Genomic DNA, 15,291 nt, shown 5'->3' with positions numbered 1-15,291 from the left:
CTTGTGCTGTCGCTGCTGATGTTCGATTTTTTCCAGGTGTGTTGGCACTCTGTGTGTGTGTGTGTGTGTGTGTGTGTGTGTGTGTGTGTGTGTGTTTGTGTGTGTGTGTGTGTGTGTGTGTGTGTGTGTGTGTGTGTGTGTGTGTGTGTGTGTGTGTGTGTGTCCTGCAACTGACTTTCTTTAATTTTGAGCTTGCTTGTGTTGTAGGTTGTAGATGGATTTAAATACTATTAGGCCATTCACACATTGTGTTCGCATTAGATGGAACGTCAACGTAACATCCTTCACTTAGTTCACTACTTAGTAGGAAAATCAGTTTGTGAGATTCAACCCATGATAAAAAAAAGTCAGAATATATATTGGGAAAGAGTGTTGTAACTTGAGGATAGTGCACCTAGGAACAAGTAATTTTCCTGGCAGGTACTTCAATTTAGCGATGTATTTCAGAACCATGTGAAGGAAACCACACTAGTGGCAACAATAAACAGTTTCTGGCGTTTTTTAAGTTATTGTTGTTGTGTAACATATGGTTATGCTTTGAACAGCATTTGTAAATATTTTGAATTTGGCACATTTAAGTCCTGTATAATATATTAATGATATTATTACACAATTAAATGATTAGTAAATTTCTATATATTTTTAAAACCGATTATGTTAAATGTGGACAGTCAAGTCACACTTCATCGACTGTGTACCATATTGTACCCTGAAATGGAATAAGGTCTTCTTCCATCAAACATGTGATGTTTGTAATTTAACTGAGTTTCTTTCATTCTTAACAATTTAACATGTATTGAGAATGGAAATTTTAGTTAATTTCCAACAGCTTCTATTTTAAATGTATTTAACTTTTAACTGGTTGTTGATAATACTTCTACTTAATTTGATTTCATCTATGGATTATTGGGGTAGCAGTGTAGTAATAATTTGACAAATAGGCTGTTAAATGCAGTACAGACAAGTTTTTCTCTAGTGTGATGGTTTTAAATTTCGGTAGAATATTTGTTCCTAGGTGTATAGCAATGTTGCACCTTGGATCATTCTTCTTTTTTTTTTGCATTTGAAAAAGCCTTACGTTTCCTGAATTTTTTTTTTGTAATTTAAGGAAAAGCTTACAATGTAACAAAAAGTGAAGGATTTCATTTAAAAATGAAAAAAGAGAATACATTAAACTCTTATTACGAGGCTGACTAGTGACATAGATCTGAAAAATGTTGCAAGGTGTAATAATCTCTCCTATTGGAGTCAAGGAACTAGCGATAATACATTTTATTAATGGCAAAAGTAATTTGTACAGTAAATTGCTGAGAAGTTAAACAGGAAATGTGTTGTCCAAAAACTTAAAAACATTGACATTTATTTGATAAGGACATCTAAGCACATTAAAAATCATTAATAAAGCGATACAAGAGCCTGTTTACCTTATTCGTTGCTCACTCTCTTTCTAAGTACCAAATAACAAGTTAATATTTCTCCTTTAATAGACCTGAACTTCTCACTGTTAAGAAAAATTTACTTAATGAAAATTGCCTCTTCAAAAATGCTTCAAATGGCTCTGAGCACTATGCGACTTAACTTTTGAGGTCGCCTAGAACTTAGAACTAATTAAACCTAACTAACCTAAGGACATCACACACATCCATGCCCGAGACAGGATTCGAACCTGCGACCGTAGCGGTCGCTCGGCTCCAGACTGCAGCGCCTAGAACCGCACGGCCACTCCGGCCGGCTTGCCTCTTCAATTTGTATTGTTTTTTGCAGACAGTGTAGTCATTTTGAATGGGCAAAATATCCAAGTTGTCGTGGAACGTCTGCACTGTGTCACGAAACCAAGGCAAAACGATAACATGATGACGAATAAGACGTAAAAGCACAAAATCTACAACTATACCATGAGTGAGTGCGACCAGAATAGTTAACTTGCGATATTAGCCCACGATAACATTCCGTTTCGTTCCGTAATGCTACCACTTAAAATGATTTTGTGGGATATTTTGACGTTCCTATATGGGGTACAATCTATTGCGAATTGCCCTTTGGTCTGAGTAAGCGGCAGCTTACCGTTGGTAGCGCCGCTCCTGGAGTTGTTGACGGCACTGTTGACGTGTGCGTGGCCGTAAGTTTCTGTTGCATCTATGCAGTGAATAACCTTTCCTGCAGTCCGACGGTATATGTAGGTTAGGCGTGGTGAAAAGCTGCTGTTCGTAACCAACACGTCGCATTAGCTTGTCATATTGGAATTGAGACGTAAGTACCGTGCCTCAAACTATTTTAGGGACGACTGTTCGATCCGATTTAAATGTAGACTTTTATTTGTTGGTAAGGATTAATTGTAGTCTTCGAACCTCGACAACATCGGCACGGGATACATCGAAAATAGTGTCTTGCACATCTTGCTTCGAATGTTTTCTTGATTTCCATATGAAACAAATTATCTCGGGTTGCAGTAAAGTAATAGTAAGTGTTCGAAAGTCAGTGCGATATATATGAAACAATTTCCTGCAGCCGTACAAGGAGAAAAGTGTAGAGAATATTTGCAACCAAGGATGCTCATTTGTTGATAGCGCAGAAGCTCGTATAACCAATGATAGCCAGAAATTACAATTTGGCGTTGGCGGTGAAACTGAAAGTTTTGTCTTGAATTTGCTCGTAGAGGTTAACTTTAATGGCCACGGGCAAAGTAGTCGTGATTTTATTTCTGCCACAGATCTTTGACCTCCGTTTGCTCTGCTACATTGCGCGTCACGTGGTTATGGTTAGGACAGGTTAGGACAAGAATTATACGGTACTGCCAAACGCGTCGTCTGCCACAGTTCAGTAATTGGTCACTTCAAATCAGCTGACGACGGAACATCTCGAATTTCCGTCGTACCTCGCGGCGACACATTTAACAGCACTTGTAAAGTCTCTCTCTCTCTCTCTCTCTCTCCCTCTCCCTCTCCTCTCTCTCTCTCTCTCTCTGTGTGTGTGTGTGTGTGTGTGTGTGTGTGTGTGTCTCGCTTATAACCTACCGATAGCCTCAGCCAATGTGTCAACGCAGTAAGTGGCAAGGTGACATACGTCAACTCTCATATTAACAGTGCTCGTCTCATACAATGTTTTACTGACTATTATAGTCACTTATTGAACAAAATTACAATGTGCCGTTTGCATTATTAGAAACAGTAGGCTTCATTTGAATATGACTAAAACTTTATGAACTGATGGCATGACACAGATTACCACTGCTCTAAAGTGATGTAAGATCATAAGCACATTTAACATGTAAAAGATATTCCCTTCATTATGTTGTAAGAGGTTTTTCCATACATTATATCAGAAAATATGAAACCAGTTTTACAGCTGTGCTGAATGCTGTATGTAACACTGTGTGCAGTCTTATAGACTGAATGACTAATTACTGTCGGATTCAAATCTCTTACATCATTTAAAATATTCAGTTACTCTTTATGCATAAAACTTTGTCTCATGTTTCATTTTTACAAGTATAAAGTCTGCAATATAGCCTTGTTAAAATATATTTCTGTAGCATCTCGTCTAGTACTATGAGAGATTAATTAGTTTAATGTTCCATGGGTCATTTGCACAATAAATACTGATGTGGAACGAGTCATTTTGTTATTTTTTGTAAATAAGCTATATGCTGGTCATTTACACATATACAGATGTGAGATGGTATTAAAATTCCTACCCACCACCTTTTACACGTTAAACAGACATGCTTTTACAGAATTGAAGGAATTATCAAGGAGAAACTTTTTCAGTTTATTTTCAAATTTTACTTTGCTGTCTGTCACACACTTTATATCACTGGATGGGTAAGTTATCAAAAATGTTGGTTGCAGCATTGAGCATCCTTTTTGTGCTAGAGGCAGCGTTAATATGGCGTGCTGTAATAAATGTAATTTTTGCTTCTGGCTTTGTAATTGTGTACATAATTGTTATTTTTGAACTGCAGTGGATTATGTGCAAAACAAACTTCACGAGGGAATAATTTACTGTGAAGCAGTAGTGAAAATCCAGAACTCCTTAAACAGATGTCTGCAAAATAATTGTGGATGGGTGCACATATTGTTCTTACAGCACATTTTTTTTTTAGCGAAGGAGACTTTGTTTTAGAGATGAGTTACCCCAGACCACTGTTCAAAGTAACATTATTGAATGAAAATATGTCAACTTCCTGATTGCTCCCGTCCCCCCAAGATCTGCAGTGATCATTAGTTCAAGTGTGGCTGAACCAGGTTGTTAAGAGTTCCAAAATGTGCTTTTTCCAGTGGATAAGTGTTCTAAATGTTGCTGTAGCTTTTGTCATTTTCACTTCAGGTGCCAGTATTTTATTGTACCATTTAGCAGTTATGATTTACCATATAGCCACAACTTGTAAAATGTGTGTGAATGGTAATAGGAGGGTATTTTTTGAAAAAAAATTCTGGTTGGTCATATTACAGCAATGATTATGCCTGGGGGAAGTAAACTATTCGACTGCTATTTGATGCCATACAGTTTTAAGCTTATTACTAATGTGTTTTGCATGTTGGAACTCTCTTTGACCCTGCTCAATTAATACTCCAGCATATTTGGTTGAAGTATTGTTTTGAAGAGATTTGTTGGATAACTTTATGGATGGCAGCTACTGACTGTTTTCCTTCCCCAGTGCAAATTTATTGTGATAGTTTCTGTGTGTTTATTACTAGCAAATTTCTCAGAAAACTGATCTGTACTGTATGTGGTACACTTCTCAGTGCTATACTGCAGTTCTTCTGATCCTTTGTTTTTATGTTAATAAAAGAATATAATTTGTATCATGTACAAAATTTTCTGTGTATTTGTAGAGAAGGCTTATTACTCACAGGCCATTTGTAAAAGCATAAACAGAACTGTTTGTGGGAGTGGAGTCTTGTGATATGCCACATTTAACTAGTTTCCACAAATTGTACTCATACCAGTAATGCATAATAATTCTTGCATTATTTTGGATAAACTTTGGTGACAGTGATACTAGACTGTACTTTGTTGCCTACATTTTTGTCCCTTTTTTTGAATAGTAGTGCTTTACACTTGCTATTTTGTTTTTGTATAGATACATCATCTGATGTGATAAATTACACATGTCACCAAGGGCATTGACTATAAAGGGAGCGTGTTTCTCCAAGATGAGGTCAAGAATATTGTCAGTGCAAACATTATTTTATTTTCGTCCTTAATTATCTATAATGTTTCCATCTCATTGGTAGGAAACAGGAAAACAGATTTACATTTGAGTTGTGGCTGTGCACTGCACATTTAACTTTAAAATCTTTAGCCTCCTGTATAAAATTGGGATTAAATGTATTCATAATTTTGTGAACTTCAGTAGTTATTGATAGTTTTGTGTTTTCTACTGGTGTGTGTCTTCTTGCAGCGTTCCAAGTGGCCCTTGTGTTTCCAATGCAAATTTTTTTGCCATTTTTCTTGTTCAACAACTCTTCTGTAGGTCTTATATGTTATAAGGAAACCATGAACAAGGTGGCGATTCTTCTGAAAAACCTATAATTATCAGGGAATTAAATTTTAACTGGAAAAATCAGTGAAATCTCAGGTAATTTCAGGAATTTCATAAAATCTCAGCAAATTCTGTGCTTTTAACATAGCATTGGAATTTAATTTTATTGAGTTTTATAAGTCACAAATTTTAAGATATTTAATATTCCAAAATGTGTAAATTGCATGAATATTATGCTATAGAAAGTATCGATATTTAAAAGCTGCAGTTAAATAACTGCTACATGTCAGCTGAGAGGAAGAAAAAGTCATTATTATGAGATGCTCCCTCTTCACACTCACAGTAAATTTATTAGGAACTGCTTATGATGCCGAACCTGAAATTCAGCTACACCCAGATGTGAGTAGCCACCCTAACTAAATTCTCGTGATGTGATACGTTTGGACAATCCATGAACAAATATTTGTGTACTTCATATAAATTAATAAATCTAAGGAAAATGTTATTGAAAAGGGAAATGACTATCATGTATTAGAGAAAAGGAAAGATAAATAAAACTAGTGGTAGTGCTACTGTTAAATGACCACTATCTGCCCCATGTTCATCATAAGAGAAAAGTAAGATTCCTAACTAGCCACCTTTTTTGTGTATGCACCCTCCCCCAAAGACCATTCGTTTTTTTCTTTCATCTTATCATGTATGTGGTTGATGATCTTCTCCTTGAGATTCTGCATGTAATACTCAGAGGCACATATTCCGACTGTACTTGCCAAGGCCACTGTGTCCCAGAAACTGCAGTTCCAAGGCATTAGCCAGCCAGGAGCATCAAGCCTCCAGAAGCCCTGTGGCAGTGCCCACTTCCTGTTACTCTATTTCTTTTATAGTTTCATGTTCGCCAAATCTTGTCCCTGTTGCTGTGACCAGATTGTGCTAGGTGGCTGCCTGGGTTTCTTCTGTTTCTGCCCCAGCTGCTTTCTTCTCCTGATAGATATGCGGTTCCTCCAAACTAACATTCTTCGTTATTTTGTTAAAGGTATGCCATAGTTTTTGTGTCCATTCTATTGAAGAGACTGATTCTGGAAAGACTTCCAATTATCTCCTCCCACCAATGGTTGCATAATGCTATCCCATAGCAGAAGTTACTATCTTCACAGCCACACTAACAGGAAATGTTTGGGCATTGGTTTATTCTTTTCAGTGCTCAGGTAGGGTCCATGTCCAATCAAATAATGAATCGTTCTCATGGAGGGCAGTGAGTATTTTAAACTAAGTTGCTTTTGAAAGAAATAATGTGTACGCAAGCTGAACTTAAGACTTTTTGTCAGCATACAAGGACAGTGTTCATACCTGTACACCGGTAGCCTCGTGATCTGAGTAAGGCCTTCAGCTGTGTTGACCGTGATGTTTTGGTCTCCAATTTAGAGTGCTGTAGAATATGTGCTAAAAGTCTAAATCTAATCAAGTCATATCTCAGTAAAAGAAACCATGTGGTGAGTTCGGGTGGTCAGTTACCAAATGCTCTTGAGGTTCAACATGGAATGCCACAGTGATCAAAATTTCTATTCCTGATAAAAGTAAACGAGTTACTGGATAATACAAATCTAAAGACACATATGTATGTGGCTGATACTACATTTCTGTGTTTAAACTATGTATTTGAACACCTTGCCAAAAGAATTAATTTGGTGGAAAGTGCAGCATCATGCATCAGTGCGAATGGTCTACTACTAGATGTAAGTAAGGCATAGTGGCTCAGTCTGTCAAAGACTGCAAAAATAGAAAAAAAATTAAATTTTTAGGCATTACACATGACAACAAATTAACATACAGCACCGACGTAGAACAGCTAACAGTTAGGTTATAAAGAGTAATATACTTGCTGAAGAGACTGATGTCATGTGTCACCTTTGAATATGTGAGGACAGTATATTTTGAGAAATACCGAAACATAAATAAATTTCTTGTAATTCAAAAGAAAGGAATTAGAGTAATGGAAAGAACAGATAGAACTCATTCCAAGCCTTTGTTCACTAAGATTTTAACTATAGTTAATTTATATATTCTAGAGAGTGTTAATTACATACTCCCAGAACTACCCAAATTTAAGTGTAATGAATCAGACATGATTATAATACGAGAACTATTTTGCTCTTACAACAAAACAGGCACAAGAGCAAACAATAGTCATATCTATATGGCAATCAAAATACATAAAGAAACTGCGTGAACATGTCACAAGCACGTCAATCAAACCGACTAAGGAAACGTGCGCAGCTTCTTGCTAGCAAACACATTTTATTCATTAGAAGAATTTTTAGAAATACTATCTAAAACAGTATAAATACATATTTATTAATATTAATAAGCAAATGTACTGACAAAATCTATTACATATACACCAGCCGGTGTCGCCGAGCGGTTCTAGGCGCTACAGTCTGGAACTGCGCTACCACTACAGTCGCAGGTTCGAATCCTGCCTCGGGTTTGGATGTGTGTGATGTCATTAGGTTAGTTAGGTTTAAGTAGTTCTAAGTTCTAGGGGACTGATGACCTCAGCAGTTAAGTCCCATAGTGCTCAGAGCCATTTTTTATTACATGTACAGATGCTGAATGACTAATAACGAATCTGAATCTTCAAGGGGAAGACTGTCAACACATATAGAAGGTTTGTGAACTCCAGAAAAAATTATCTCCCACTGCGACATTGGGAAGAAACAGAAATTACATTTCTTTCCCTCATCTACCCAGTTTTGTTACACAGTAATGATGTTTATTGTTATTCATTTTTAAGGCTAATTTTACTTTCAGATTAGGGAAAAATTGTATATAGTTGTAAATTCTGCAGCTTACTTCTATTTCCACTTATCTCTGATTTTGCTTAGTTTTCTGTTTCATGCGGTTCTTGCATCATCACAGAAAATCTTGGCTGCAGATAAGAGGTCTGTGCTTGGTGATTGTAGTATGCTCCCAGATGAGAGTTTCTGCCCTGGACAGTTTTGGACTTTTTCCTTCCCTAGGAAGCTATTCGGGAGGACGACGGTTCAATCCCACGTCCGGCCATCCTGATTTAGGTTTTCCGTGATTTCCCTAAATCACTCCAGGCAAATGCCGGGATGGTTCCTCTGAAAGGGCACGGCCGACTTCCTTCCCTACTCCGATGAGACCGATGACCACGCTGTCTGGTCTCCTTCCCCAAACCAACCAACCAACCAACCTAGGAAGCTTTGGTGTACTCCAGGTAACTTTTGGTTCGTTCCATGCCAAATAATCTATTCACTACAACATAGCATAGATTCCAACACTTTCCATATGTAGCCTAAGTTTTCTTACTTCGTACGAAGCAGTGCTTAAGGCATTGCACTCTCTCTAGTGAGGGTGGCCAGAACATTGTTCGTGACATTCCAGACTTTTTGTCAGGTTTACTACAAGAGCAGTTCCCCCATAAAATTTGCTATATTAACTCACATATAGCTATAATAACAAATTTAAAAACTGTAAACTGAGTAGTCTGGTTATCATGGCAACTCAACAATGGCAGGGGGATAAAAAGTCATCAGGTCAAGTGTTATCCAAAGTTTGGCTATTAATATTTTTCCAAACAAAAACTTTAGGAAATCTTCCATTTTAAGAATGTCCTAGGCATTATATTTACTTAGTTACAGAGATGTACTAAGGAAAAGAAGGTTCCAAATTTTACTTTTTTTTAACATCTTGGATCCCTAAAGGGTCATATCCCCATTTTTTGCTTTAACTGCCACTGAGAGTGATGTCATTATTTTGTACAAGAATATGTAATTTGTTTCATGGGACCACTCTGGAAATAGTCTTTAAATGACGAATAGTAATGGCTACCAAAATGTTTTTGAGGGCCAAGGAGGAGCTCACTGGGGTAGAAAATAAACTTGCTTTGATCCATGTTGGCTTTGGCCTCTACCAAGTTTTGAAACCTGACATACCCACTGCCAAGCCGTGCTCGATAGCCAGGCAGGTCCAGCCATGCCTCAGCACTTCATTCAGATTTCCAATCCTGCAAAGGGTGTCTTATCTGAGGATAGCAAAATACTGTTAGTTATCTTACTGGGAGCGCCTGACTACAAAGAAGCACAGTTTGCCAGATGCTGTTGTCTGAACTGTAAATAGCAAATTTAATTTGTTGTAGTAATCGGTTACAACCAACTAAATTTTCTGTTCACAGTTCAGGCATCAGCATCTGGTAAACTACTGAAAGTTGGTTGTAGTAGTAGTAGTAGTAGTAGTAGTAGTAGTAGATGGTCGAGAAGAGTTGCCGAAAGGTGCTACTCAGGAATTCAGCACGAACCTACAGGGTGTTTCAAAGAGAACATACAGATTTGAAGGCTTTGTAGAATTTGTTACTTTTGACTTACAGTTACAAATAATATATCAAATGAAAGAGCAACTCTTAAAGTGTTCAATGTGAGCACCATTTGTTACACATTGAATCAATATGCGAGTTCTTCCAAAACGTCGATCAGTCTGAAAACCACAAAGATGACTTGGACAGGATTTGTGATTGGTGTAAAGAATGGCAGCTAACTCTAAATATAGATAAATGTAAATTAATGCAGATGAATAGGAAAAAGAATCCTGTAATGTTTGAATACTCCATTAGTAGTGTAGCGCTTGACACAGCCACATCGATTAAATATTTGGGCGTAACATTGCAGAGCAATATGAAGTGGGACAATCATGTAATGGCAGTTGTGGGGAAGGCGGATAGTCTTCTTCGGTTCATTGGTAAAATTTTGGGAAGATGTGGTTCATCTGTAAAGGAGACCACTTATAAAACACTAATACGACCTATTCTTGAGTACTGCTTGAGCAATTGGGATCCCTATCAGGTCTGATTGAGGGAGGACATAGAAGCAATTCAGAGGCGGGCTGCTAGAATTGTTACTGGTAGGTTTGATCATCATGCGAGTGTTGCAGAAATGCTTCAGGAACTCGGGTGGGAGTCTCTAGAGGAAAGGAGGCGTTCTTTTCGTGAATCACTACTGAGGAAGTTTAGAGAACCAGCATTTGAGGCTGACTGCAGTACAATTTTACTGCCGCCAACTTACATTTCGCGGAAAGACCACAAAGATAAGATAAGAGAGATTAGGGCTCGTACAGAGGCATATAGGCAGTCATTTTTCCCTCGTTCTGTTTGGGAGTGGAACAGGGATGTTTGTTTTGTTGTTGTTTTATTTTGGTTTTAGGGCGCAAAACTGCTATGGTCATTAGCTCCGTGGAACAGGGAGAGAAGATGCTAGTTGTACAAGGTACCCTCCGCCATGCACCGTATGGTGGATTGCGGAGTATGGGTGTAGATGTAGTCTGTCTGGAATATCGTTGTAACAATACTGTTTCTGAAGTCTGGTGGGTCAGCTGGTAACAAAGCCACATACAGATGATCTTTTGTGAACCGCCAAATGTAAAAATCACACGGCATCAGATTGTGTGTGATGATGTGGTTGCGTAGTCGCAATAAACGTGTGAACGAGGTAGTCATACAAAATAAGTTCTGTTATCGAGCCCCTTGCAACCAATCCAGTAATCGGGTACAACGTCGTTTAACCAGTCGTGTACTGATTTATGCCAGGGAGGCAGCACACTATTATGCTGCCGTATAATTTTTGTGGTTCAGCTTCTTCCAATTGAGGAAAGAGCCATAGTTGTAGTGCATTGAAATAAGAAACACCAGTTATGGTTGCTTCACAAAAAAAGGAACCCATAAAAATTTTGCCACAATATGGAAATAATAATTTAGGGGAGTCTTGTTGCTATGGTATGATCTGTTTAATACCCATATGTGCACATTATTTGTGTTAATGCTTCCATGTAAATGAAATGTCGATTCATCACTGAAGACAACACGGTCCAGAAAATCATTGTGCAGCAACATTTGGTTTGTAAAGTTGGCACATAAACCATAGTCTGTAGGCTTTAGAGCATCAAACAACCACAGACGATAAGTAAGGACATAGTTGTGTCTCTATAAAGGTCTGTACACAGACTTCACTGGCATTGGCAATTCACGACTAGCCTTCTGAACTGATTTCTTGGGGCTATGTGTGAAAGACGCTATCACTTGTTCATCACCTTCAGTCAGTCTTTGCACACAGGTTTACAAATAAAACTGTTTTACATGCTCTTTCATTTTGTTTATAAATGTAAGTTGAATATAATAAATGCTACAAAGCCTTAAAACCCCTATATTCATTTTGAAAAACCCAGTATTTGGAACAGTGATGGCCCACAAGAATGCATAAAATATATCTGTGCATCTGCCATGATCTCGTACATATCTCCAACTGACCAGTTGTTGTTGTTGTTGTTGTTGTTGTTGTTGCAACATACTGTGCTGGCTGTGATAGATAACTACAGGTTGTGCTAGCTCAACACTAGAACTACAAGAACTCTTTAGTCAACTGTAACTGTACTGACTTGAATCTTGTGTGAATTGACAGAAGGGAGCTTAGTTCAAACTATAACGGAAGTGTATGCAGACTTTTCTTCCTGAGTTGGTCGAGCATTTTCCAATTCTGCTTTTTTATCAAATTCATATTTTATATTTCTCAAACAGTCAATCACAACAGGTGAAGTGGTGTGAGAATTTGGTTCTCATCTGGACGCAGCATACTTGCACCAGCACACTGTCACTTCTCTGTGCCATGAACACCATCACCAAATTGTCTGTGGTTAGTTCCAAAATGTTCCACCCAGCTCAAATTCCAAAATCTTCAAAATGATACAAATTTGAAAAGTTCTTAATACTTGTGCTGAGCAGCAAAGCCATTACTAATTTTTTTTTTAAATTCGATTGCAGTTAATTTTGTGTTGAAAAAAGTGACCAATTTCTGAACAAAAACACGCACTGCAGTAGTAGACTTATGTTTTAAGGTATTGTTTATAATGTAGAAACTTCTGCATAGAAACTGTTTATTTTCAACAGAGTATGTCACAACAGGATGAACAATTGCATGCCCTCCTCAGTGATAATCATGAACAGTATCCTGAACGACAAAATAGTTTTCCGCTTAATCCATCTCAGCCACCACTTCACCATTTTTCAGGTACTGGGTTTTGAAACAAAATCAAAAGATTTGTAATTCTTTTTACAATTTTTCAACAAAATGTTCACTTGACAGCTGCTGTAAAATTAGTGTAACTAATCAGTTTGAATCTAGTGGTTTCCTCAGGGTCTATATCCATGTACTTTTCCTGGGTATTTGTTATGGCAATGAAGCATGCAAATTTTGATTCTGTGTTGCAGACTGAGAGACCCACTAAAAGTTTTTAGCATGTTTGTGTAATGTTAGCAGATAGCTCCTGCTTCATGTTTAAATAAATGAGGCACACACATTCTGCATTCCAGCAGAGCAAATAGTGATACATCACTATGATCCTAGCCACAAAATTTTGAAAAACTGTATTCTACATCAAACTTGATACAATATGCAACAAACAGTTCTTTTAAACTATCAGAAAGTAACCACATCTTCTTTTGAAATTTTTCACCATAGTTTTGGACAAGTGCAACAGTCCTTTACTCATGGTAATTGGCAGAATTCATAGCCATAACAAGACTGATGACTTGGTATCACATTTCATTAAAGAGCTGTACATTTCTTAGTCTCCAGCATTTCATGCCATTTTAAATGTTAATTTTTAAACATTTAACACAGCTGCTGTCTTACAGACCAGCTAAGTAAGCAAAAGTAAGAACTGTAGTTTTTGAGCATGATTTTAAGTGCATAACTTTTGCTTTAATCTGCCAAGCAAAATATGAGGGAGGATCGGAAAGTAACATGCAGTAATTTTATTACCAAGAAGTTTAGTAGGTAACAAAGAAACTTTAAATGATCTTGCATCTCTTAACTACTTTCCTGCACAGTCATCAACATTCTCAAAACATTTTTCCCATCGTGGTTCCAGTTTCAGTATGCCCTGTTTGTAGATGTCAATTTGGTTGGTGTATAGTCATTTGCGAACTGCTGATTTCACGTCAGCATCTGTTGCAAAGTGTTGGCCAGCCAGGTATTTCTTCACATGACCAAACGGATGGCAGCCTAGCAGTGCAAGGTCTGGACTGTATGGTGGATGCTGGAATGACACCCACACAAATATGGCAGTTTTCTCAACATGGGGCAAGCACTGCCACAAAGGATTTGACACAATATTCATCAAAGTCCACCAATAACACGCCACGCATATCCCAGAACACTGTCATAAGCACTTTACTACCAGACTGAGTCTCTCTGAATTTTTCGCATTGGGAAACCAGCACGTTTCCACTAAATAGAGGACTGCTTGGTTTCAGGCATTTAGTGGTATGCCCATGACTCATCACCAGTGACAATTTCTTTCAGAAAGTCATGCCCTTCCGTCATGTAATGCATTAAGTGATCCAAGCTTGTCATAATTTTGTGGCCCATGTGGTTGTCGGAGGGGTTCTTAGGCACCCAGCGAGCTCTAACTTTACGAGATTTCAGTGTGACATGAACGGTATTGTACGCTGCACCAGAGGAAATGTTGGAACTTCTGCAATAGGGTCTGCAGTTGCACATGCCAGTTATTCAAAATTGCTGCCTTAGCAGCTTCGGCATACTGTAGGGCTGCAGCCGTTACTGACTGCCCGGAGTGTGGCGAATCACTAAGGTTCACATGGCTGTTTTGGAAGAATGCACGCCACCTGGAGACATTACTGTGGTCCGTACAGTTGTCCCCATATCTGTCATGCACGTCCCTGTGAATTTCACTTGGTTTATGCCCTCTGTCCCACAGATATTGGACTACACTTCCCTGCTCTCCACAAGTTGACAGTAACATGCACGCCTTGTTTGTTTTGTTGCTGAGGCTTCAATTGCTAGAGCTGCTCATGAGAACAAAAATACCCTCTGTAGGAGAACAAAATACCCTCTGTAGTGCAAATCTCAAATGATATTGTCCTGAAATTTCAATATTCCAGTTGTAATACGAGGGGAGAAAAAAAAATTTTTTTTTCGTTACTTTCCTATCCTCCCCCATAGTGAAATCCTTGGAGTTTTGGCAACCCTATAGCTCAGGATTTAAACAACCAACTGAAGCAATCTTGTCTGCTTGCCACTGTGTTCAACTGGCTGCATTTTCATTTGCATAGGTTTTTGACTCCAATAGGCTCACTTTGTGAAGCTTCAATGATGAGGCACCAAAAGTTTTAAACAAGCATTAACTGCTGCTGCATCATCTTTGATACCACTGTCAGAGGAAGATGATGAACCCATCAACCACTTGGTGTTCAGTCCATCGTGTAAATGTGTGTGCAATTTATGAAACTTACCAACTGTGTTTCAGCTAACTAGCTTAAAACATTTTCGAACAAAATGATGTGGCTTTGAAACTGATTACAATAATTCCTTGTAACTCCAATGTATATCAGTGTTGATGAGACTGGAGCTAACAACTACACGTGTTCCTTGAATACTTATGAATGACAAATAGTGCAAAAATAAGTATTAAAATATATCACTGAGAAAGGTACATTGGGCACTGTTCTTTGAGTCACATCTGCTATTGTAAATGTAATACCTCCTCCTCCTCCTCCTCTTCTTCTTCCCACTTGAATTAGAGTTACTGAAGCCATGACAACAGGTGCAACTGCAGAAGTATTCCTACAGGCTGGATGATGCAATAATTAGGAATTTTACAGAGACCAGGTTTTGAAATTTGTATATGTTCTAAAGAAAAATGTATTATTTATAGTAGATAACGATGATTTACGTATCACTTCTGCAGAAATTAACTGTTAGAACAATGATATATTGTTT

General features: G+C 37.9%; 1 protein-coding gene across 1 annotated transcript in view; it reads left to right on the top strand.

The window, feature by feature from the left end:
- Window positions 1–2,729: 2,729 nt before the first annotated feature.
- The window catches only part of LOC126210190 (CARD- and ANK-domain containing inflammasome adapter protein-like), a 145,198-nt gene continuing 132,636 nt past the window's right edge, over window positions 2,730–15,291 (top strand). Inside the window, exons 1-2 of the mRNA XM_049939366.1 lie at window positions 2,730–2,768; window positions 12,438–12,558. Coding sequence (XP_049795323.1) covers window positions 12,441–12,558 — 118 coding nt within the window. The 5' untranslated portion in view covers window positions 2,730–2,768; window positions 12,438–12,440. The remainder of the gene's footprint in view (window positions 2,769–12,437; window positions 12,559–15,291) is intronic.

This window comes from Schistocerca nitens, chromosome 10 (genome assembly GCF_023898315.1).
Source record: "Schistocerca nitens isolate TAMUIC-IGC-003100 chromosome 10, iqSchNite1.1, whole genome shotgun sequence".
Taxonomy (NCBI): Eukaryota; Metazoa; Arthropoda; class Insecta; order Orthoptera; family Acrididae; genus Schistocerca; species Schistocerca nitens.
This window is presented reverse-complemented; position numbering and strand designations above follow the sequence as displayed.